Source organism: Marmota flaviventris, chromosome 1 (genome assembly GCF_047511675.1).
Source record: "Marmota flaviventris isolate mMarFla1 chromosome 1, mMarFla1.hap1, whole genome shotgun sequence".
NCBI lineage: Eukaryota > Metazoa > Chordata > Mammalia > Rodentia > Sciuridae > Marmota > Marmota flaviventris.
The window spans coordinates 69,046,056-69,068,626 of record NC_092498.1 but is presented as its reverse complement, the minus strand read 5'-3'; the positions used below and the strand labels follow the sequence as shown (position 1 = coordinate 69,068,626).

Genomic DNA, 22,571 nt, shown 5'->3' with positions numbered 1-22,571 from the left:
TCCAGATTCATCCTGCCCCCCAAGCATCATTACTTTTCTGCTTCAGGAGAAACACTCATGTAGTTTTAAGGCAAGAACATATCAGCAGTAAGAATTAGATGAAATTTGGTGGAGGGAGGACATCACTGAGTATAGCTCTAGAGTGCCAGAAGAAAAGATTCAGGAAGAAGAAACTACCTAGAGTTCCAGGAAAAAGCAAGTGTCTGGAGCTGCATTGGCAATAGAAGTCACAGTGGTCATCCTGGAGCTTGGGATACATCAAAGTTGTGTGCAGTATCTGAAAAACGGAGAGAGAGAGAGAGAGAGAGAGAGAGAGAGAGAAGAAAGAGTGGGAGGGAGAGATAGCGAAGGAAAGAGAAGTAGGAGGAAGGAAAAAAAAGAAAGGAAAGAGAAGGAGGCAGAAAGGAAGCACTGTGGTCTGAAACAAGAATGCCAAACTGCATGCAAAAACAAACAAACAAACAACTGAGGGTGAAATTTTAACCCAGGAGACCAATACCAAGAACAAATACAACCATAAATGTCATTCCAAGGGATTAACCTTTTATACTTGGACTTAAAAACTTAGGGAACTGCCATCTCAGGTGTTCACTAGAAAACTAAACTGCTTCATTCTCTTATACACTACAAGGTGTAAAGTTTCGGATGCAATTTGAAGTCATCCCTCACTTTTCTTCTAAGTCAAATAGATGCTATAAATACAGAACTTATTGAATCTACTTTCTTCCCAGAATTATATACTGGAAGACCTTAGCACATTCTAGCATATCAGAATTAAATTATTTGCTACATGTTCATTACAATTACTTTATGTACTGTTTTTGTCAGTTATTTCACTGAAGCAAAAATTAAGCTACATTTTGATATTTTGTATAATATCACTGAGAAACAGTCCTCTGACACCCTGAATACAAACATTAATTGTAAAGATAAATCCTGTCATGTGGGTAAGGACAGTATAGGCTTGTAAACTCAGTGACCTAGAAGGCTGACACAAGAGGATTACAAATTCAAGACAAGGCGGGCATGGTGACACACACCTGTAACTCTAGTGGCTGGGAAGGCTGAGAAAGGAGGATTGGGAGTTCTAAGCCAGCAACAGCAAAGGTGAGGTGCTACACAACTCAGTGAAACCCTGTCTCTAAATAAAATATGAAATAGGGCTTGATATCAGTGGTTGAGTACCCTTAAGTTCAATCCTCGTATAAAAAGAAAAAAATTCAAGAGATGATTTAGCAACTTCATTAAATCCAGTCTCAAAATAAGAACTAAAAAGTACTGGAGATACATCTTGTAAGTTTGTCAAAAACCAAAGTCCCATGATTTCAAGTTCAAATTTTAAAAACGCTCGGAAAAGTAAGGTCCAAGAAGGCCTCCCTTGGGGAAGTTCCTTGGATGCCTCCTGGCAGCAAGACCCTCTGGGTGAAGTCTTCTGGAGGATCTGTGCTATTCATAGCAAAGCCCAGAGTTTGGAGGTGTATCTGCTAGCGTCTGTTGTAAGGCCTTGCAGTGAGTGCAATCAGGTGTGTAGTAGCAGCTGTGACCCAGACTGGGAAGCTTGCCTGCCCTCCCCTGGCTGGACTTGATCTTCTACTCTGGCTTCTTTACTCTTTTGAATCCTAACTGCCTCGGCAGACTCTGAGTCCCAAGAAGCAGAAGGTTGTAGGTGGGTTTGAAAGGAAGACAGGCAGAGGTGGCATTTAGTCAACTGCAAGGTATTAGGGCACCCAGGAAATAGCCTTAGCTTTGGGGAAAATAGATAGCAGGGTACTACAGGAAGATCATTTCCCATCTGGATTCTCAAGGCTGCTGTGTATCTGCTTGGAGATGCCCTGCTTGTAGAACACCCAATCCACCAGTGCCCTGGCTACCCACCTCTACCGAGAAAATGCTGCCAGTCCACCCTGCTGATAAGCAGAGCAAGAACAATGAGGGAGGGCACCCTTAGATCCAGACTTGACCCCCTTATATCTGGACATGGTCTCTCACCACCCAGCATCCCCAAACAGGAGTACACTACACCCAAGTGCTGTGTGATCCGGATCCATGGAGGGGGCAGTCAGAGCCGCGAAACCCACAGGGTTTTAAAAGTGTTTCACGGTTAAAGTCCTGGTGATCCCAAGAAAGGAAGCCCAGCCTGGGATAAAAAGGCAGAGGCCAGGGCTTAGGATCTGCTTCCATGAGGGGCGGCAGTGCTTGTGGCCCTGGAGCATCATCTCCACAATCCCAGGCCTCCCTCACACAGCCAGGGAAATGCTTCTCCATAGCTGCAGACTCTCAGAGGAGGAAAAGTCTTCAGAGACCCCTTGCCTGATGATTTCTACTCTTCTGGGCTCCTCTTGACCTGAAGCACAGGTGTGGAAGTTAGTGGAGATAGGATCTCATGAGTACATTCCTGCTGAAGGGTGAATTCAATCATCTTGGAGGTCAGTGTTTGATTGAATTGATTTTGTTGATAGATACGTTTAAAACAATTTTTAAAAATCCCAGGATACCCATCATTGGTTGCCAGGGCCTATACTTCACTACCTGGTCTGCAAGGAGAGAAAGAGAAAGAAGAGGGAGAAAGAGAGAGAGAGAGAGAGAGAGAGAGAGAGAGAGAGAGAGAGAGAGAGAGAGAGAGAGAGATTGATTTTCAATGAGTTCACTGCTTAGGGTCAGAAATGTCCCACATTCCTGAATATATTTTGAAATTTTCACTTATAATTAGGAGTTTTCCTAATGAAGGGGATTATGAAAGAAGGTCAGGATATTCCACCCTCAATATATGCCACTTTGGCCTAAGGATTATTTTGAACTAAAGGCAGTTTACCACAGCCACTACATCTAGTTTATGTGTGAATTTTCTGGACTATGAACATTGACCAATCCAGAAGCAACAAGTGAACCATCCCATTAGTCCCCAATTTTTCCCATTTTGCATTGTAATGCCTCTCTTATCTATAGCCAATGTAAGCTAAATTTAAAATAATTTATGCTTTCCTTCCTCACATTTTCATGATAAGAATACTTTTGGCTCTTAGGCCTGGTATACATATTTCCAGCCACATTCTACCCTTGCTGCTGGTAGTTGTGGAACTTACCTTGGGACCTGCCCCTTTTCTGCCTAGCATCTAGCATGGCTCAATGTGGACAGTGATTTCAGGGAACTCTCAGTTTAAAGGGGTTTTGTTTAATATCACCCTCTATGTACGCATTCCCCTTTCTAGGGGGAATGATGCCTGCATTGACTGTCCTCAGAACATGTTCCTCAGGCAAGTGCACTAAGACTCACACCAAAGTTTGGTGAAAGAAGCAATTCTCACTAGGTTCTTAGTGGTTCACATTAATGTCATAACATTCATGTACTCAAGATACCTTGTGTAATCTGAACTCAACTAGGCCCAGGTTCATGCTGTCCCCATGCACTGCTGCTTTCCTTTCACAGGAGAGACACACAGTTTTAACTGAGCTGCATGAGCTCCTGGAATCAGTAACTGAATACTGATTATTAGAAACAACTGTAGCCAAAATAAAAGTAGCACCAGGAAGCGGACACTATGTGGAAGGAACAGGAAGAAATCTTCCATAAGTGTATTGGAAGTGCTACTCAAAGAGCTCCTCTTCATCCTGCTAGACTAGAGAATCAGGGTACTTAAAATCCCTCCATCTCTTCTAGAGAGCATCTCAAAGCAAAATCCTTTGAGCTGCAACAAAGATGCAAAACTGACACTAAATGGCCAGGGGGAAGGGTGAATTTTCACTCCAGGAGACCAATGGAAAATGCTCTCTTTTTGGCTGATAGAATAAGGTGACACAGTGGAGTTCTCTATTGAGACAAGAGGCAGCAGGAAGAATTGTGCACTTCCTATCTCAGTGTTACTGACCCTGGGGAATGTTCTCTTTTACTTGCTGCTTATTGGTCGCCATGGTCTTTGTTTTTACCTGAACTACCAGGCCCAGGGGTGATCACTATTACCTCAGTATTGAGCCTCAAATTGACATTTGAAAAAAGGAGGTGGAGATCCTTGCTATGGTTTGAACATATCCCTGAAAGCTAATTCATAGGAATCTGAATCCCCCGTGCAACAGTATCGGAAGGTGGGGCCTTAAAAACGTGATTAGGCCAGCAGGGCTCTGCCTCCACGAGTGGCTTCAGTGCCCTTTACAAAAGGGCTTTCAGTAGTGGGCCCTCGAACACTTATTCCTGTGCCTTTCCATCATAGGACAAGGTAGCACAAAGGTCCTTGGCAGTCACCTGCACCATGTTCTTTGATCTCCCTGACTCTAGAACCCAGAGAAAATGTGTTTATTTTCTTAATAAATTGCCTGGTTCCTGAGATTCTGTTATAGTGACAGGAACCAAATTAAAACAATTGTTACAATTATGAGTTTTCCTAATGAAGGGGATTATGAAATAAGGTCAGGATATGCCACCCTCAATACATGCCACTTTGGCATAAGGATTATTTTGAACTAAAGGCATTTGAGTTTCTGAAATCTCTTTTTATACCTAAAAGTAGGGCTTTACCAAATACCTTGATCATCATTAGTACTCACCCCAGGCACGATTACATCTCCCTCTGATAAGAGAATTTGCCACCCCATTCAAACAGACATTCTCTACAAACTATCTTAACTCCCTATTAAGATGATTGTAAGTTCTCCAATTTAAGCACTCATTTGGAGTAATTAGTTCTTTCTGTGATGCCTCTGTACACACAAATCTTAAAATTCATACATCTGTTATGCCTTTGGTCCTGTTTAGCTGTTTCCAAATTATTTCACAGTCCCAACCATGGCCATTGAACCTACCAAGGCAGAGGAAAAGCTTTTCTTCATTTTCCTGGAAAGCACGGACATGTATTATTACTATCTCTCTAAGACATTATTGCATAGCTTCTGAGCCATGTCCCCTCGTCCCACAAGGTTCACCTGTGCACATTGCTGTGGTTCCAAACTTCCTTTCTGCATTTTTGCTTCAAATGTTAGAGAACATTCTCTTGTGTGTCACCTTCTTTCAGTCAATAGTATCCTAATTAGTCTTGTTATTGTGCTGCGTATCTTGGTTTGGTGAAACTTTCCTTAATGACATTTTACAGACATATCTCTCTCTGTTTACACTTTGTTTCCTCTTTCCAATGACAAAAAAAGACACTGTGAAAGACTCCACCTCACATGTTTTTCTATGCCCCACAAGTGGCCCTGGTGTGGGGTGGTTAAAAACCATGGCCTGGCACCTATACACCTGACATTGCCAGCCTGCCCAGAATGTAGCCAGTTTCAGGCTGCAAAAGACTTAAGATCTCCTCCTGAGGAATATGCCCTTCCCATGACCAGTCTCTGGCCATTCTCACAGGCACACACTACACAGGAATTAAACTAAATTTGAAAGCCTGAAGTAGCTCTGATGGACACTCCTTCAGGGGAGTAACTCCTGCCAAACTCCTCTGTAGATTCCTAAACTGGAGTTGGTCACCCTTACCACTAGGGTTGCTAATTCCAACATTTCTGCTAAAATGCAAGGTGGAGTCTGCAGTCTCTGTGGGGCATCCCATCCCTTCAGGAGGGGAATGGTTGGGGGTTTAGCTCAGTTGTATAGCACTTGCCCAGCATGCCTCAAGTACCTGGGTTCAATCTACAGTACTGCAAAGTATGAATGAATGAATGAATGAATGAAGTAGGCAAGGGGTTTTGTTATGTCAGAAGCGCGGGTTCTTTGCGGAATCCCAGCGCACCATTCTCTCCTGCCCACTTTCTTTTGGTCTCAGCTCAGCTAGTTGTTCTATGCGAGAGTTTTCTTGGTGGCATCGCCGAATACATAACTCTGATGGGTTCTAACGTGCAATTTCTGCTGTTTCTTGGAACAGAGTTCCTTAGTGGCAGCCCGGCTGGAAGGGCCTCGGAGTCTCTTTTCCCGAGCCCTTCGGCTATAGCGGCGCCTGCGCTTCCATTTAAGTGGAAGCAAGTTCCGGACTCCTGAGAGCAAACTCCATTTCAGCTTTGTGGGTGATGGTTTCGTCGGGTTCAAACGTGGGTACTGGTGAATGCCATTTTTCTGAAAGGCCAGTTCAGCAATGGCCACTTTAGCACTATCCGCAGTTTCTTTTTCCTAACAAGTTTGGTTTTGCAACGGAGAGTTCCAATTTGACTAATTTGGTGTTTGTACCTCCTAGGGAGGTGGCCACCAAAGCCATGTGCCAGTTCCGTTATCTCCGTATCCAACTTGCAGCTGCCTGGGATTTCTTTTTACTCATAAAACTCAGGGAACACCGGCTATTGGGACTTGTAGGCATCGACGATATCGGTGTCTTTTTAATCTTAGAAAATATTGGTTTAGGCAGAAAAGGTCTCTGTTTACATCCCACGGGGATATCACAATCGAAGATCACACCGTGCAACAAACCCTGGTTTGCAGTTTCCTTGTAGGGCTCTCTCTGTTTTGTTCATTTTGAAGAAAATTTTCTGTTGGTAGATTTTGCTGTGCGTTTTGTAGTGTTTTCGTGTTGGCTTTTAATAATTTTATTACTTGTTTGTACTTACCTAAATGTTATGCTTTTCCTAGGGATTCCCTCAGTGTCACCCAGAGCTTTCTGACTCCTGACTTGTTCCTCCAGGAGACCTTGTTACGGTTTAGGTGTGGTGTGCCCCAAAAGCTCATGTGTGAGTCAAGTTTGGAGGGGAAATAATTGAGCTTACTTAGCCTTAATTTAATCGGTGAATAAATCCCTGATGGGATTGCCTGGGTGGTAACTGGAGGTTACCACCGGTGGGGTGTAGCCGGAGGAAGCCATTCCCTGGGGTCGAGGCTATGGGGTATATGGCCCTATCTGGCGGGTGAAGTCCCGCCCCTTCCCCCTCCCCCCCTCCCCGCTACCCGACCACCACAAGAGCTGCTTTTGTAACTGTGAGGCCTTGAATAAACTTTTCCTCCTATATAATTGTGCTGGTTGACTCCTTTTAGTCACAGTGGTGAAGAAAGCTGACTAAAACAGTCGGGAAGCTCGGCTGGTGCGCCTCCCAGTTCTGGCTGCCGGCACCACTTCTCGCCATACAGGGAGCAGGGGTTTCACACAAGCCCTTTGGGGCAGCAGCGCCCAGCGGATTTCCAGGTTGCCGCTCCGCTCCAAGCGCCCCCCAAACCGTGTCTCCCTTAGGAGACCTGGTGGTTCCCTGTGCAGGCGCTTTCTTGGTCCTAGCACCGCTTTTTTCCCAGGGCTACTTTTCATGAGGAGGTGTTCACTGAGAGGGCTGGGCCTCGGTTTTTCCATCACAAGTTGTGTTTTCACCACCTGTGAGTTTTCGGGCGGGAAGTGTTCCCCAACCCCACGAGATCGCCCCCTGGGTGACTGCAAAGCCAATCAGCACAGGCACAAGGCTGAGGAAAGGTCTACTACTTGTAGTAAGCAAGGGGTGCACTGGGGATGATCCCAAACTGGTGACGGGTGTCCCCCAAACAAGGAAGGGAGGGGGACCACTTACTGGGAAGACCTCACACGTATTCATGCCAGTAAGACTTGCGACAAGTCTTACTGGGGGGGGGGGGGGGGGGGGCAGTTTCCTGCGCATGCTCAGTTGAGATGCTTAGGAAGGCCTGGTCAAAGATCTGGCTGTAAGGCGCTGGGACCCCTCCTAGCCTGAAACTGTGTGCAATTGAGTGAAACCGTCTGGGTGCTAAAACAAGGTAGGTTTGGGGATCAACATGGACTGTAAGCTATAATACCACAACTTGAGCTCCTTTTGCAACTGTTATATTGCAGCAGTTTGAAGTCCATTTCATTATGGCATAAATCACAAATCAGATCAGTAAAATGGACAGTCCTCATTTAAGTAGCCCAGAAAATAAAGGTAATGCCCTAGTGGAGCCAGGAGAATAATCTGGTGAGTCAGTCATTTATTCCCGGTGCTCCTGTGGATATTTGTTAAAGCCTAGATGCCTGTTTTGAATCTTTTCAAGGTGCTTTTGGATTTCACAAGTGTTCATATTAATGCCATGGGAAGTATATTGGCAATAGAAAAATATCCTTCTTGCTTGGCTGGAATATAACCTAAAGGAATTTTGTTATGGCACACTGATTTCCCTAAGAATTCTATACCTTTTTGTTGAGCGCAAGGTGGCCCAGGAGGTTTCATTAGTTGTGCTTTTTCAGGGTGAAAGACTTTGTCATCACATATAAAAACACTGGCACAAGCTGGCACATACCTGAGCATGTTCAGTTCCAGATCATGCTTCTTCATACCTGTGTTCACAGGTGGCAGAGGGAATCCTCCTGGGTGGAAAATTTTGCATAATAATGAATTTGAAGCCAGTGGCCTCCAGATTCCTGATGAAGGGGTATTTCCAGGCAGCTTGGAAAATGGTAGCCAGGTAGGTGTAGCTGAGCCCTCCTCCTGCATTGCTTGGAACTGCCAATTTTAGTCTCAGGAGTCCCACTCATTCATCCCTGAGGACCAAAGCACCTGAGGTGCCACCTCAGGCTCCTGGGTCTTGTGTGAACTAGGGTCAAATCATGTGTTGGTGTGGGTCTCCCTTGCTTTGGACATTCTCTTTTGCTTCCTTAACAACCAGCGAGGAGCCAGCCAACAAGGATTTCTAACAGACCAGTGGTATCCCAAGTTTCTGACTCAGGCATTCCAGGCTGAGAGAGTACAAAGCACACCTGCCCAGGGTCCATCCCATACAGTCCTCACCACCTCTAAGCATCCACCTCTCATGTGCAGACTTCCAGTTTAACAAGGTCCCCCACCAGAACTCTAGCAAAGCTTCTTCAAAGTCCCTGTGTTGAGAGTGATGAAGCAATAATGGATACTTGCCCAGCTTTAAGTAGCCGATCCACTGCAGTTCCCTGGGATGCAAATTGTGACAGTTCTATACTTGTGTATGTGTACTTCTGCTGAATAAAACAGGACAGTGTCCAGTAACCAATCATTCCTATGCACATACATGTAAGCTGGGATTTTAAAAACAATAGCCTCATCTTATCCCCATCAGATTTGGCTACCAAATGAGCTTCACAGTCAAATATATACTTTAAACATTAGGTAAAAATGTTTTTGGATTGTTGTATTGCTAATAAACAATCATTGCACTGTATTCCAAATGCTTCCTTGCAAGAGAACCTATGGGAGCTGAGCGCAGTGGTGCACACCTGTAATTCCAGTGGCTCAGGAGGCTGAGGCAGGAGAATCAAGGGTTCAAAGCCAGCCTCAGCAACTTAGCCAGGCACTAAGCAACTCAGTGAGACCCCGTCTCTAAATAACATACAAAAAGTTGGGGGTGGGGGGCTTCTGGGGAAGTGGCTAAGTACCCCTGAGTTCAATCCCCTGTACCAAACAAAAGGCGAGTGCCTACGGGGGCCTGCATTCTCTTGGTGAAAGCAAAGAATATTACATGAATCCTCCACCTTCCAGTGAGAGGTCTTATTGATGTCAATACCAGAAATAGTTGAGGAGGAGAGTGAGAAATAATTTTGAGGAAATAATTCCTTTCCATTGCTTACTGATAATCTTTCCTATCTGTACCTTTGAGAAATAAAGTGCAAAAAAGTAAATTAAAGTCTTTAAATAATGGCATTTCAGTGTCCCCAAAATATATCTGTGTCATCACTTCCTAGCCTAGGTCTTCTTTGAACAAACTCACTAAAATATTCCCTGGAATACTGAAAACGCAAAGTTAACCTTCAATGGAGTGCAACACATGGAGAAAAGTAGTATGTTGCAATTAACAACAGGGATGTATATGGCTCTTCAATAATGGAATCCACATCAACAGAGGTGACAGAGAAGTGTGACTGTGAATGGAGAAGAGGATGTGCTGAGACTGGGGTCTATCTAAATGTCCTGACATTTTGCAGCAGTCCCAAAGGAAGGATCATCATCTCTGTAATTTCTACTTCCTGATATCTTTGATATTTTGCTGATCATCTATTTTATGTCAGTGTTCTCCTTGCTTCTCAGAATGCAGTGGGTGCTCTCAATTCCATTCCCTATTGATCCTATTGAGAGGTTCTGGCACTTTAGCCAATTAATGGATGTAGGGATTCCAAGCAAGACCCTGTCTCAAAAAATAAAAAAGAGTTGGGGACCGGTAGTAGCTCAGTGTCATAGCATCCCTGATTTCAATCTCCACTATCAGGAGGAGGTGGGGGAAACTGCACTCTTATTACCTGATGGCAGGTTGTCCTGCTTTCAGGCTTGTTATGATTTAGGTATTAGTTGCCCCTCCCCGGAAAAGCTCATGTGTGAAACAATGCAAAAATGTTTGGAGGTGAAATGACTGGGTTATGCAGATCTTAACCTAATCAATGCATCAGTCCTCTGATATTAGCTGTGTGTGTGTGTGGGGGGGGTAACTATAGGCAGGTAGGGTGTGGATGGAGGAGGTGGGTCCCTGGGAGCTGCCTTTGGTATATATTTTGTCCTTGTTAAATGTAGCTATTTTGTGCTCTCCCTCCCCCCACCCCACCCCTGCTCTTACTCCTTTCTGGTTCTGTTAGAGTCTGTAAACAAGTCGGGATGGCACCTGGCATTTTGCCAGGGGGAGTGGTTTGTGAGGTGGCACCAGCAAGCCATTAAGTGTGGAGATTCCTTATTGGTTGACTGCTGTATCTAGTTTATGTTAAGATAAGCTGTGTGGAATGTATATATACCCCTCCAGTCCTACAATAAACCGGCTCCCACTCCTGCTGTATCAATCTACACAAGTTGTTCCTCACTCCCCGGCTATTTTTCCCAGCCAGCTGGGCTGCGGCAGATGGTGGCCCGTACCGGGATCCCTGGGACACTCAGGGGTAAGTGATGAAAAAAAAAAAAAAAAAAAAAAAAGCTGCCCATCCATAGATAGGACAGGAGCAAATCTGCTCATCCCTAGGCAGATAGGGCGAGAGGAAAAATGGCCATTTTGAGAAAATGGAGAAGATTGATACAGTATGTTTGTGTCTTGTTTTGTCTCAGTGTATTTTATTGTCTTTTTTTTTTTTTTTAATTTGAGCTTTTTATTTTGTTTCAGATGGCTGGGCAAGGCATCTACATTCTGGAACCTCTTTACAGTCTCTAAACATGTGAAAGGCACTTATACATAAAAAGGCAAGGAGAAAATTGATCACGATTGTCTAACAGGGAACATGAGCCCCAAAATAAATTATCTTACAAAAATATCAAGCTTGCTTTTCCATTTTTCTATTACTCATAAAAATGAAAAAAAATTACTTTTCACATTAAAAAAATCTGTAAGCTGCTATATCAAGTTATGGCTATTATTTTTTACATATTAAGTCCCTCAAATAAATATCTTACACAAATTTAAGTTTAAAAAAATCGGTCAAGTATTTACCCTATATTTCTTTGGCCCACTAACAGACCATTTATTAAACTGACATTAACTGGACTAGAGCTTGTAACTACAAATAGCAATATGCATATCATTGACCCTGAAGGCACACATGTACATATAATGTACTTGTGAAATGACTAACACTGCTGCATTTACTACTTCCATAAGTAGTTTCACCCTGTACAAAATCCTCTATCCTATCTCTCTCCCTCTCTCTCTTTTTTATTTATTTATTTTTTAATCAATACTAGGGATTGAACCCAGGGCCCTCTACAACTGAGCCACATCCCCAACCCTTTTTATTTTGAAACAGGGTCTCACTAAGTTACTGAGGCTGACTTCAACTTGTGATCCTTCTGCCTCAGCCTCTTGATTTGCTGAAATTACAGGTGTGAACCATTGCACCCTGTATCTTCTATCCTATCTTGAATCAAACTACAAGAACAAAAGACAATACTTGCCTATTACAGACACTGACTCAGGCATCATAAAAAAAAAAAAAAAAAACATAAAGTTTTTAGACTTAAAGATTAATGAAAATGGGATAAATGCTAACACTGCTTTCAAATTCCTGAACATACAGCACACAGTCAATGCACTCGTGTGGAAAAAACAAGTGAATGAATTTTACAGAACTCTGGCTTCTTATCTGGTCTACTCCTGTTGTTATAAAGTTTTACAATGGTCTTGGATGCTGAAAGAGTTTTAATAAAATGTTACATTAACCAACTTTAAGATGTACAATGGAAGGGTATAGGATTTTTTGTTTCCTTCCCAGACACTTAAAGCTAATTTGATTTTATTGTAATTTTCTATTTTTATTAATAATGTGCTAAAACCAAAATTGACTGAATTATGGTTTTGTCCACACCATTCAACTCTCTTATTGTTAAAAATGTTGTCAGTAGACACATTTCATTTCCAATGGCCTGAAAGATTAATTTAACTTTAAACAACAACAACAAAAGTTAACTAAACTGGGATGAGGCAGATACAGTAAATCAATGCCAAGCATCCAAAACTCTAAAACACTAATACTTTCCATCCAGGGTAAAAAAATGAGCATCCAAAGTAAAGAGGACCACAAGACTGATCAAGTAACCAATCAAAAACCACTTCTCTGTTATTTGAGCTAATAGTTACTCGGAGCTTGAAGTTCCCACCTTCATTATTATTGGTAGTTCCTAGAGTCACAACTTCGATGTCAAATGTGACAGTGGATCCAGAGGTAACTGCAGGCAATTGATTAGTCATTTCTTTTCCATTTACAAAAACTGCACCATTGGTACTAATGCATACAGCTTGATCGCGCTGCAGAGAGTCATATCCATTCTGCTTCTCTGCACACACTCCTATACTATCTCTTCTGTCTGGCTGTCCCACAGTTTCAACTCTGAATGTTAATGTCTGCCCACAAATATAGGTTGGAGCGCTGGAGTAGAGAACACCTGAGGATTCAGAATCATTCCGGAGTGCTGTATTTCTTCGACTGCTCAGACTGTATTCCTCAAAGCCAGTTGTCCACTCATGAGGCACCAATGTAGAATGACCTATTTGGGGGACGCTCCACGGGCTCCACTCCTGTCGGCCGTCTCCTTGGGTGCAGACTCTGAACTGATAATCAACATTGGGGTCTATGTGCAATACTATGAATTCAGTTTCAGAACCTACATAAACATCTTCAAAATGATTTGAAGAGCATTTACGGAACTGAAGCCTGTAATCTTGGGCTGTGAAGCCATCATCCACCTTACACCATCGTACTATGATGCCTCCAGGTTTCTCTATTAGTTCTTCTATCTGCACTGGTGGGCGAGAGGCTACTGTTCCATGCTTAAAAATGTGATCTTTCACTATGTTAAGAATTGAATCATCCAACTGAGCAGACAAACAAGGCACATCAACCAGTAAAGGCACTTCTGATAAGCTGTCCAACTGAATGTGTGAGGCCTTTTTGGTAAAGCTCCAAAGTTTCTCATTCTGTTTTTCTATGCCACCAAGAATGGCGATCTCACCTTCTCGAACTAAGTCCTCTGCAGTATTAACTCCATGTTCGATGAGCTTCTGGTAGTCATCTAGTGGTTTAATGGTCTCCTGTTCAATGGTGTCTACCTCTTGCAAAAGGGTCACCAATCGTTCATCGAGTAGCTTCCCAAGAGTTCCCTTTAAATCATTAAAATGCTGTTTGAAGACATCCCTTGTCTGTGATGCACTGTCTTTGATCTGCCGCTGCGCCTCCTGCAGCCCCTGCAGCCGGTGGCCCAGCTCACAACGGTAGCTCTGCAATGCCTCCACATTCTCACGGGCCTCCTGCAGCAGCAGCTCCGGCTCCAGTTCCATAGTTCCTCTCATCAGGCCCCGCCGCAGGCGGTTGCGGGAGCGGGTTCCCGAGTGTGCCCCGCGCGGGCTGGAGGCCGGGGACTTGTATTGTCTTTATGATGAAAATATGAAAGGGGTGTTAAGTAAATTGATAAGGGAAAGAGGCACCCCAGTGGAACCAAGAATAGTTAGGGCATGTGTTGATGGAAGCCCAGGAACTCTAGTCAGAAAGAAGAAAGTTCAGAAGAAGAAGGATTATCAGGAAAAAAGTTGCAGCAAAAGGCTATTACTGAATACTTTCCCTTATTGGAGGGTGTGTGAATTGGCAGGGCGGCTGCCACGTGCTCCAGCCAGTCACGGTGCAGCAAGGACTTTCCAAGCAGCAAGCAGCGGCAGCCAGCTCTTCCCCGCCCCTGCCCGGGGAGTGGGACACCACTTCGAGAGCCCAAATCCAAACCTGACCCGGAGGCACAGTCTCACAGGCTCTTGCTCCCTGTGCCCAGTGGCAGTTTGAGTCCCGGACACTCCCCAGGGCCATCTGGGGCTGCCCGGGTCGCTGCAGGCAGAAGAAGGCCAGCGTCCCTGAAGTTTGATCATTTCCAAGGCCAGTACCTACAATGGTTCTCCCACACCTGGAAGCTAATGAGTAATGAGCACTATTAAGGCTTATTTCAAATGTAAAGAACCTTGAGATAATGTACTAAATTGTTCAGAAGGTTGTTTTCTTAGTGCCTGCTGGAATACTACAGGATTTTCTTTAGCCATCCGGAGTTCCTGCCTTCGTCCCAGTGCCGGTGAGGATGAAGGTGGAAGAATTTCCAGTGTTGCTGAGAACCAGATGAGACTTCTGATCAAGCTAGCTGCCTGCAGAACTTACCTGGACTGTGATTTACCTGGACTGTGAGTTAATCTATTGAGACACTGCTTTACCTGGACTGAGACAACAAACTGTAATCTACAACAAATTGTAACTCGGTATCTTTGCTAACGGTGTCATTGCTGGTATAATTTTTCCAAGGGCTTCTTGCATGGAGCCATCAATTGGCTTAGTATTGTGGCATTTTGTATCCTCCCCTTCTGCTTGTAGCAGATTATTTATGGTGTTTGTGTAAAAACCACTATGGTCATTATTTAAATTAAACAAAAGGGGGAAATGTTAGAGTCTGTAAACAAGTCGGGATGGTGCCTGGCATTTTGCCAGGGGGAGTGGTTTGTGAGGTGGCGCCAGCAAGCCATTAAGTGTGGAGATTCCTTATTGGTTGACTGCTGTATCTAGTTTATGTTAAGATAAGTTGTGTGGAATGTATATATACCCCTCCGGTCCTACAATAAACTGGCTCCCACTCCTGCTGTATCAATCTACACAAGTTGCTCGTCACCACCCCCGCCCCCCCCCCCCCCAGTTATTTTGCTGCAGCCGACTGCGGCATGGTTCAATGACCTGAGCTGCTTTTCTCAACCACACATGGTGTTCTGCCCCACCTTGGGCACAGAGCAACAGAACAATGGAGTTGGTCACCTGTGGACTGACATCTCTGAAACCGAGAGCCCCCAAATAAATGTTTTCACCTCTAACTGTGACTGTTGCAAACTGAGGCTTCATACGACCAAGAAATCCTTGGTGCGGGTTAGGAGGAAGCTGGCAATGCCTACAGTCATCCACCAATCAGATATTGGGTGCCACTAAGAAGTCTGAGGCACTGCTTGGCTAGTACTGGTTTCCTTCCACTAAGTTCTGATCCAAAAACGCAACCTTGGGAGGCACTTCAAATCTCAAGAATAACTAGCTGGATTTAACTTCTTACTCTTACAAAAAAAAAAAATTCTTTCACCAGAACTTGCTCAGAAAAAGAAAATTTCAAAGCACGACTAAGAAATCACAGTCAAGGAATAAACAGGAACATGTTTCACTTAATTCCTTCACATTTAAGGCTACACCCAACCTGTACGAGGTGGAAAATTCTGAGACAAGTCTAAGTCGGACTTCTTCCGCCTACCCGCACTAGCCTGGACGAAGAAATCTCAGATATGGCCAAACTGAGTCCTAGTACACTTAAGTAATGGTAGCACTTATCCTCAGGGCTAAACCGTGCCTTCCACAGCAAACCTAAGTGCAAAGACTGCTAGACATGCAAATCAGTAAGGAATCTTCCCAAACTGGTGATCTGTGCCTGGTTCTAACACCAGAAATAGTAAGATTGATACCCCCCACACCCCCCGCAGGACTTTTGACAGAATCAAAATTACCGAGTGTGAAATTCAATGAAACACCATCCTTAAAAAACAAAGGAAGGCATGAGAATAGAAATAAAATGAACTGGGACTGAAAAAAAAATGACAAAAATATACAAAATACATAAATACATGTAAGCCAAATCAGTATTTAAAAACGTGTTGAAGCCAGGCATGGTGGCGCATGCCTACTGTAATCTCAGCAACTGGGAAAGCTGGGACAGGAGGATCACAAGTTCGAGGCCAGCCTCAGCAACTTAGTGAGCCCGTTTCCCAAGCAACTGATCGAGAGGATGTCTCAATAAATAAATAAATAAATATTTTAAAAACCACGTTGTAAAAACGAAAGGGATATTGTAAGGGTAAAAGAAATGGAAGTTAAAGTGTAAAAGTTAAAGTGTAAAAGACCAGGCATTGTAAAGTTTCTAAGCTGCAAGGCCTGAGTTAAAATGTAAAGGACTAGTTATTGTTAAGTTCCTATGCTACATGCAAAACCTGAAATTCCTGTAGCTGTTAAGACAATGCTTGGAACCGCCCAGTAAATATTTCCCCTGACCGCCTGGTTGTTTAATAACTTAAGGGCTCTGTGTGGTCTTGCACGTAGGCATCGCAGGGCCTAAACCAATCAGTTTGAATGTGTACCCCGCTTTAGAACTGACCTATCACCCCCGCCTGACCTGTTCCCGCCAATGTATGTACTAATCAAGTCTAAGAATTGTTGTTTGACTTTCCCAAGGTGTATGGTGATTTGTTAAAGGAGACTGTGATGTATGTAAAGTCCCGCCCTCCCCAAAAAGTGTACTTAAGCATTGCACAACCCCTGCTCGGGGCTCTGGGCTGTTCTCCCTTCTTGAGTGAGCACGGAGCCCCAGCATGCTGGAATCTCAATAAACCCCACTTGCTGTTGCATGAGTCGTGGTCCCTTGGTGGTCTCTTCCTCAGAGGCTTCGCTGGACCCTTACAATATGAAATTAAATGAGAAAAGCCACGGCATATTTATATTGCAAATCGCACTAAGTAACAAAACTTAATGAGTATTAAAGATTAAGAAACCAATTCACTCTTTAAATCTACAAAATTCTGAGAGTGATTCTAAAATCGTACATGTCGTTTCTAAAAGTTGAAATGGATAAAAGCCTAAAATTATGGAAGGGAATGTGTAATAAGACGAATACAAATGTTTGAAACAGAAGAAAACGGCAAGTAATAGGCGACCTGAAACGCTACAGAGAATCATCAGGAGAAAGAGAATTTTTAAAAATTGACAAGGAACAACTAAAGGCAAATCTTAGTGTGTTTTAATTTCCTACGTGAAGCCGTTTTGTGAAGGAGAGTCTTCTCACAGAGTAAGACCAGAGAGGCTCCTTCTCTTGATCTAAGGCTGCCTTGCATCCAGAGAAGGGTGGGCAGCACCCCCATGGCGTTAAGAACACCCGGGAATCCACACCAAGAGGCCTGAGGAAACCAGGTGCGGGTTCCACCAGTTGGAGGAGACAGGTCCGGGGCACTCGGAGAGACACTGGTCCGCAGAGGTCTCGGTGTCCAGCGGCTGGTCACGGGAGTAGGAGGGTGGGAGGCTGCGTCCTTCGCAGTGAAATCTGCTACACCCATGAGTGCGTTAGGCTCTTCCGCAGACTCCATCCCATCTGCCCGAGCCTCCAGTTTCTTGCGTCGCAGCTTCCAGACTTTGGTTGGTTCCCAGGAGCTCTGGACTCCCGCGGAATCCGTTTTGCAGGTGGATCCCGCACCCCCGCCAACAGGACTAGAGAGCCGCTCCCAGTGAAGTCGCAGTTGTCAACGGTGAACTCTCCTTGGACAGGGTAGCAAGGAAGAGGCCAAGGCCCACCGGCTTCTAAGCTCAGCACAGCAGGAGACAGCAGGTCTGGCGCCACCTCCGCGGAATCCCAAGCCTGCTTCATAGTGCCCAGAAAATGCTACTCCATAGCGTGAGCCTCAGAGAAACAGGACAGAAGCCTCTGCGCTGATGGAGAGATGAGGCAGAGCCTCCGCACCATCGCCATCCTGAGTATTTATGGTTTTCCAGGCAGAGGGCGGGGACAAGCCAGCTAAAATGCAGTGATAGCAAACTCCTGGAACTCAGTAGGCGAAAACAATACGATAAAAATTTAGATTGTATATAGAACAGAAATGATTAGACGCGACGGGAAAACGTAGCTGAAGAACAAACCGAAATAAACGGAGCTGAAGGGGAACTGAACCTAAGAGATCCAGAGCCGGCTCTTCGGGCCGGCATCACTGTAGTCTTTGCACAAATCACCTCTTGCCCGTTTATGCGGTATGGAGCCGGCGTTTGCATCCGGCCGCTGTGCAGTATCTGGCTCTCTTAGTACCACAAGAGTGCCCTGTTACTAGCACCAGTTTCCTACCGAGCCATGGCATTTCTCCTAGCTGGGTCTGTGGATGGAGTGCCACACCCTCTCCCAAAGCTCCTTGCTTCTCTGTGACCGCCGGACTAAACGACTAAACGCTGCCCAAAGAGGCGTTCTTTTGACAACAGCAACGCCCTTTGCCAGACCCTGGCGTCTCCTGCGCTGCTTGGTCCTGGTTCCCTGGCTGATAGGAACAGCGCCTTGGGCCGCAGTGTTTGTCAGGGCGGCAAGGCTAATTGCCAGGAGACCTAGGGGCCAGGCAGCGATCCCCGACACTTGTAGGTTCAGTTCCCATTCAGCTCCGTTTATTTGGGTTTGTTATTCGGCTACAATTTCCTTTGGCACTTAATCCTTTCGGTTTTAGGTAGGAGACTCCACCCACCAGATAGCAACGTAAATCCCATAGCCACGCCCCCAGGGAATCCCTTCCTCAGGCCACACCCCACCGGCCTCCAGTTACCAGTCAGTCAATCCCGTTAGGGATTCATTCACCCATTAAATCAAGGCTAATTTAGCCCAATCATTTCTCCTCCAAACTTTGCATTGTCTCACACGTGAGCTTTTGGGGCACACCACACCAAAACCGTAACACGGGCTCCTGGAGGAACAAGTCAGAAGGCAGGAAGCTTTCCAGACTGCAGATGGCCATTGTGGACTATCCAGCTTCTGGTCAAGTAAGCCAATCTAATAAACCCCCTTTTTATAATCATACTTCCTGTTAATTCTGTTCCTCTGGAGAACCCTGACTAATACACTTTCCTGATCACTGTTTCTGCTTCATCTCCCAAATTTTGGTACAATGTGATTTTCATTGTTATTCACATCTATGTATTTTCTACTTGGTCTTGTGCTTTTTTCCTTTTGCTTTCTACAAATTTGTGAATTTTCATTTCCCCTTTTTTGTTATTGATTTCTAGCTTCATCCCATTGGGTGTTTAGAAGACACTGACAACTATCTTTAAAATATTTTTTTAAAATCTCCATTATGGATCATGAATACCTGTCATGGGGGATTATAACCACACCTACTCCAAAGAGTCCCAAGTCCTCCTCTTATATTGGTGACTCATTTTTCAAGGTATGAATTGGACAGAATGGGGTATGAGATAATAGATCAATCAGATTCCAGCACAGATCTGAAACCCAAAACTCATTTTCCATTTTTAAATTACTTTTTGGAAGTATTCCTACTCACAAGTATTGTACCATGCAGGCAGAGTTCAGGTAGGAAAAGGGTTACAACCAAACCATGTTGTGAGAATCTAGGTATTGTGCTGATAACCCTGCTAAAGCCAGAAGAAAATGTCTATTTTTCAGTGACTTGTATGGAGCAAGACTGCCTCCCAATTACACAAACTAACAGATGCTAGGTTTTTGTTGTTGTTGTTAATCTCATTAACTAAGCTTTGTGATGGGATTTCCTTTTAGGATTGAAGCCAACACTACCCATGTTTCCAGTCTGTAGTTAGAAAGTCCCTGGAGGCCAAAGGGGTTTAAGAATACCCAAACTACTGCCTGCTAAGTCCCACATACTTGGTGATGCTTGGTCTGAGGCCCACAAAGCCATGAAGCAGTGTTTTCCCTGCTGTGTGCCACAGGCTTGGAATTCTGCAAATCAGGCACCAGGGTTGGAGAGGCCTGAGCTCAATATATCCTGGTCCCTTGCTGCTGTCCTTCTACATCCACTCATCCACTCACCAGATATCTCCTATGACTGCCAAGACTTCCACTGCAACCTGCATTCCACACCCGAGGGCGTGTTTCCTGGCATGGGTTAGGAAAAGGTGATTTTCCCAGAGCACACAGCACCTTGCACGAGGACACAGAGCCTCCTGTCCTGGACTGGGCATCTGCAATCCAGAAGATGCCCCAGGGCCCCCAGAAAAGTTGTGGGTCTTAAAGGTGCCCCTCCATCTGTCACCCATTGTCGTGTTCCTGGTGCACAGGTGAGGGATGTCTGGAGCCAAAGACCATTGGTGGTGGTGACCCTTGTAAGAGGACTCTTCCTCCTGCCCCTGCCAGCTGCCAGGGGACAAGCCAGGGTAGTTGGGAGTGGATTTGGACCTTCTGCGCAGGAATCCCCTAGGCTGCTTGAATCTGCCACCCTTGAGACCCAGGAGGGCTGAGAGTTCCCCTGCAACTCTTGTTTAGAGGAATGTTTTGGAAGGGATCACCTACAAAGGAGTGCTTGTGTGTTTGCTAGTCCACCATGGAGGCCTCTCAGCTTTTGTGCATTTCTTTTTGTTTTCTCAATAAAATTGTGCCAAAACGTGATATTCTTTGTTTTATAGTACTCCTGCTGGGAATGTTGGGGAACAAGGAGACTCAGACTGCTGGTGGTGAGAGACCATGTCCAGATCCAAGAGGGTCAAGGTTGGATCTAAGGGGGTCCTCCCTCATTGTTCTTGCTTTGCTTATTGGCAGGATGGCTTGGTGGCTTTTCTGGGTATAGGTGTGGTAGACAGGTAACTAGTATACCAGGGGTTCCACATGCTGTTTCTCCAAGCAGATACACAGGAGCCTTGAGCACCCAGCTTGAGAAATTATCTTCCTGTGCCACCCTGTGCTCTGTTTCCTCCAAGTCTATCTCAGGGGTGCTCCTGCCATATTTAAGGATTTAGTCTCAGTCGTAGTTATAGATTTGCTCTGGTTTTCTTGTTGATTCAGCCTTGGTAGGCATTGTTAACTTTAGCATTCATCCAACTTGATAGGCTTAAGAGTTGCCAATGATTAAGAGGCTTCTGGGTGTGTCAATGAGGAGGTGTTTAGGAATTATTGGCATGTGGGATAGCCAACTGAAGTGGAGACCCTCCCTAGTGTGGTCAGCATCATCCAATAGGATGGTGGCTTGGATGGAATAAAAGGGGGAAGAACAAGGAAGCTGCAGCAGATGCAAGTGCAATTCTTCTAGAACAGGTTATTGATTGCTGCTGCCATCACTTGAGGATATCAGACTCTTGCTGTTTCACTCCTCCAAAGTGGACTCTGCCAGTGATTGTCCAGAGAGTTTCTGGAAGTCATTTGTTTCAGACTATAAGAGCACTATTGATTTCTCTTGTTTCTGGGGCTTCAGCCACTTTTGCAGCTACTGGTTCCTCCAGCTCTACAGCCTGCAGACAGCCATTGGGGACTACTCAGCTTCTGGTCAAGTAAGCCAATCTAATCAATCTCCTTTTTATAATCATACTTCCTGTTGATTCTGTTCCTCTAGAGAACACTGACTAATACACCACCCTTGTCATTGTTCCTACTTCATCCCATAAATTCTGGTATAGTGTGTTGTCATTGTTATTTATATCTATGTATTTTCTTCTATCCTTTGTGCTTTTTTCTTTGATCAAAAATTTGTTTGAATTGTTTTTTGCTCTCTACCAATTAGTGAATTTTCATTTCCCCTTTTTATTATGTGCCTATTTTCTGTTCTCATGACTAAAAGGCTCATGGGTCACTCCAGGTAAACTGGGCTGACTGGGCTGCACAAAATAACCACACAAGAGACAAATACCTTTTTCACTGGGGTTGCTCTGAGGGCTCCTCTGACCTTAAGGGTCTGCAGGAAGACAGAGAGAGAGAAAAACGTGCTGACCCCTTTTATTGAGGAGAAGCTATTCAAGTGAGGCAAGGGGTCAGGTTTCAGGGGGCTGAGTCTATCTTCATGATGTGCACTGTCAGCAGGTTGACGGACATCTGGGTAGGCCACACCTGAGGGTGCAGTAAGAGAAGGGGACACACACAAGGTACTTCCATGGAAGATTCTATCCTAAACAGGGCAAGGGGTTATATTACAAAGGAACAGGTGAGCGTAGCTCCACCCATGGGGCTGTAGCAAGACACACCCATGCACAAGACACTGTCCCTCGAACCCAAGAAGGGTGGGGAAAGCTCTGCCACATTTCTGTGACTGAACACCTCAGCACCCAGCTGGGGAGTGTGACTCAGTCATGTGCAAGGTTGGTCTCCCACAATTATGGATTTCTAGATTCCTCCTACTGGGTATTTAGAAGACACTGACAGCTATCTTTAAAATATTTTTAAAAAAATTTCCACTATGAATTTTGTGAAGCAGTGTAGGAGGTGGTGGCTGCTGTGGGCTCCAGCCTCGGGGCTCAGGCACTCGAGCAGGGGTGGGGATGGGGGTGGGGGTGGGTGGGAGTTGGGGGGGTTGGGGTGTAACTCAGGTCTGGGTTCTGGTGCCGTGTGAGTTCTCCCCATCTAAAAGTTGGATTAATTGGTTGCCCACAGGATTGACTTGGCCTCTACTTCTTGTTAAGAAAATATATCTCTCTTGTTTTATCAGGTGTGTATGGTTTCAGCGCAGC

General features: G+C 44.8%; 1 protein-coding gene across 1 annotated transcript; it reads right to left on the bottom strand.

The window, feature by feature from the left end:
- Nucleotides 1–11,698: 11,698 nt before the first annotated feature.
- LOC114094959 (cytokine receptor-like factor 3) lies at nucleotides 11,699–13,663 on the bottom strand. The gene has a single exon (XM_027938105.3). The coding sequence runs from the start codon at nucleotides 13,661–13,663 to the stop codon at nucleotides 12,335–12,337; it is 1,329 nt and encodes a 442-aa protein (XP_027793906.2). The 3' UTR covers nucleotides 11,699–12,334.
- Nucleotides 13,664–22,571: the final 8,908 nt, after the last annotated feature.

Coding starts and splice junctions, on each gene's coding strand:
- LOC114094959 (XM_027938105.3), bottom strand. CDS start 13,663: ATGAGAGGAACTATGGAACTGGAGCCGGAGCTGCTGCTGCAGGAGGCC.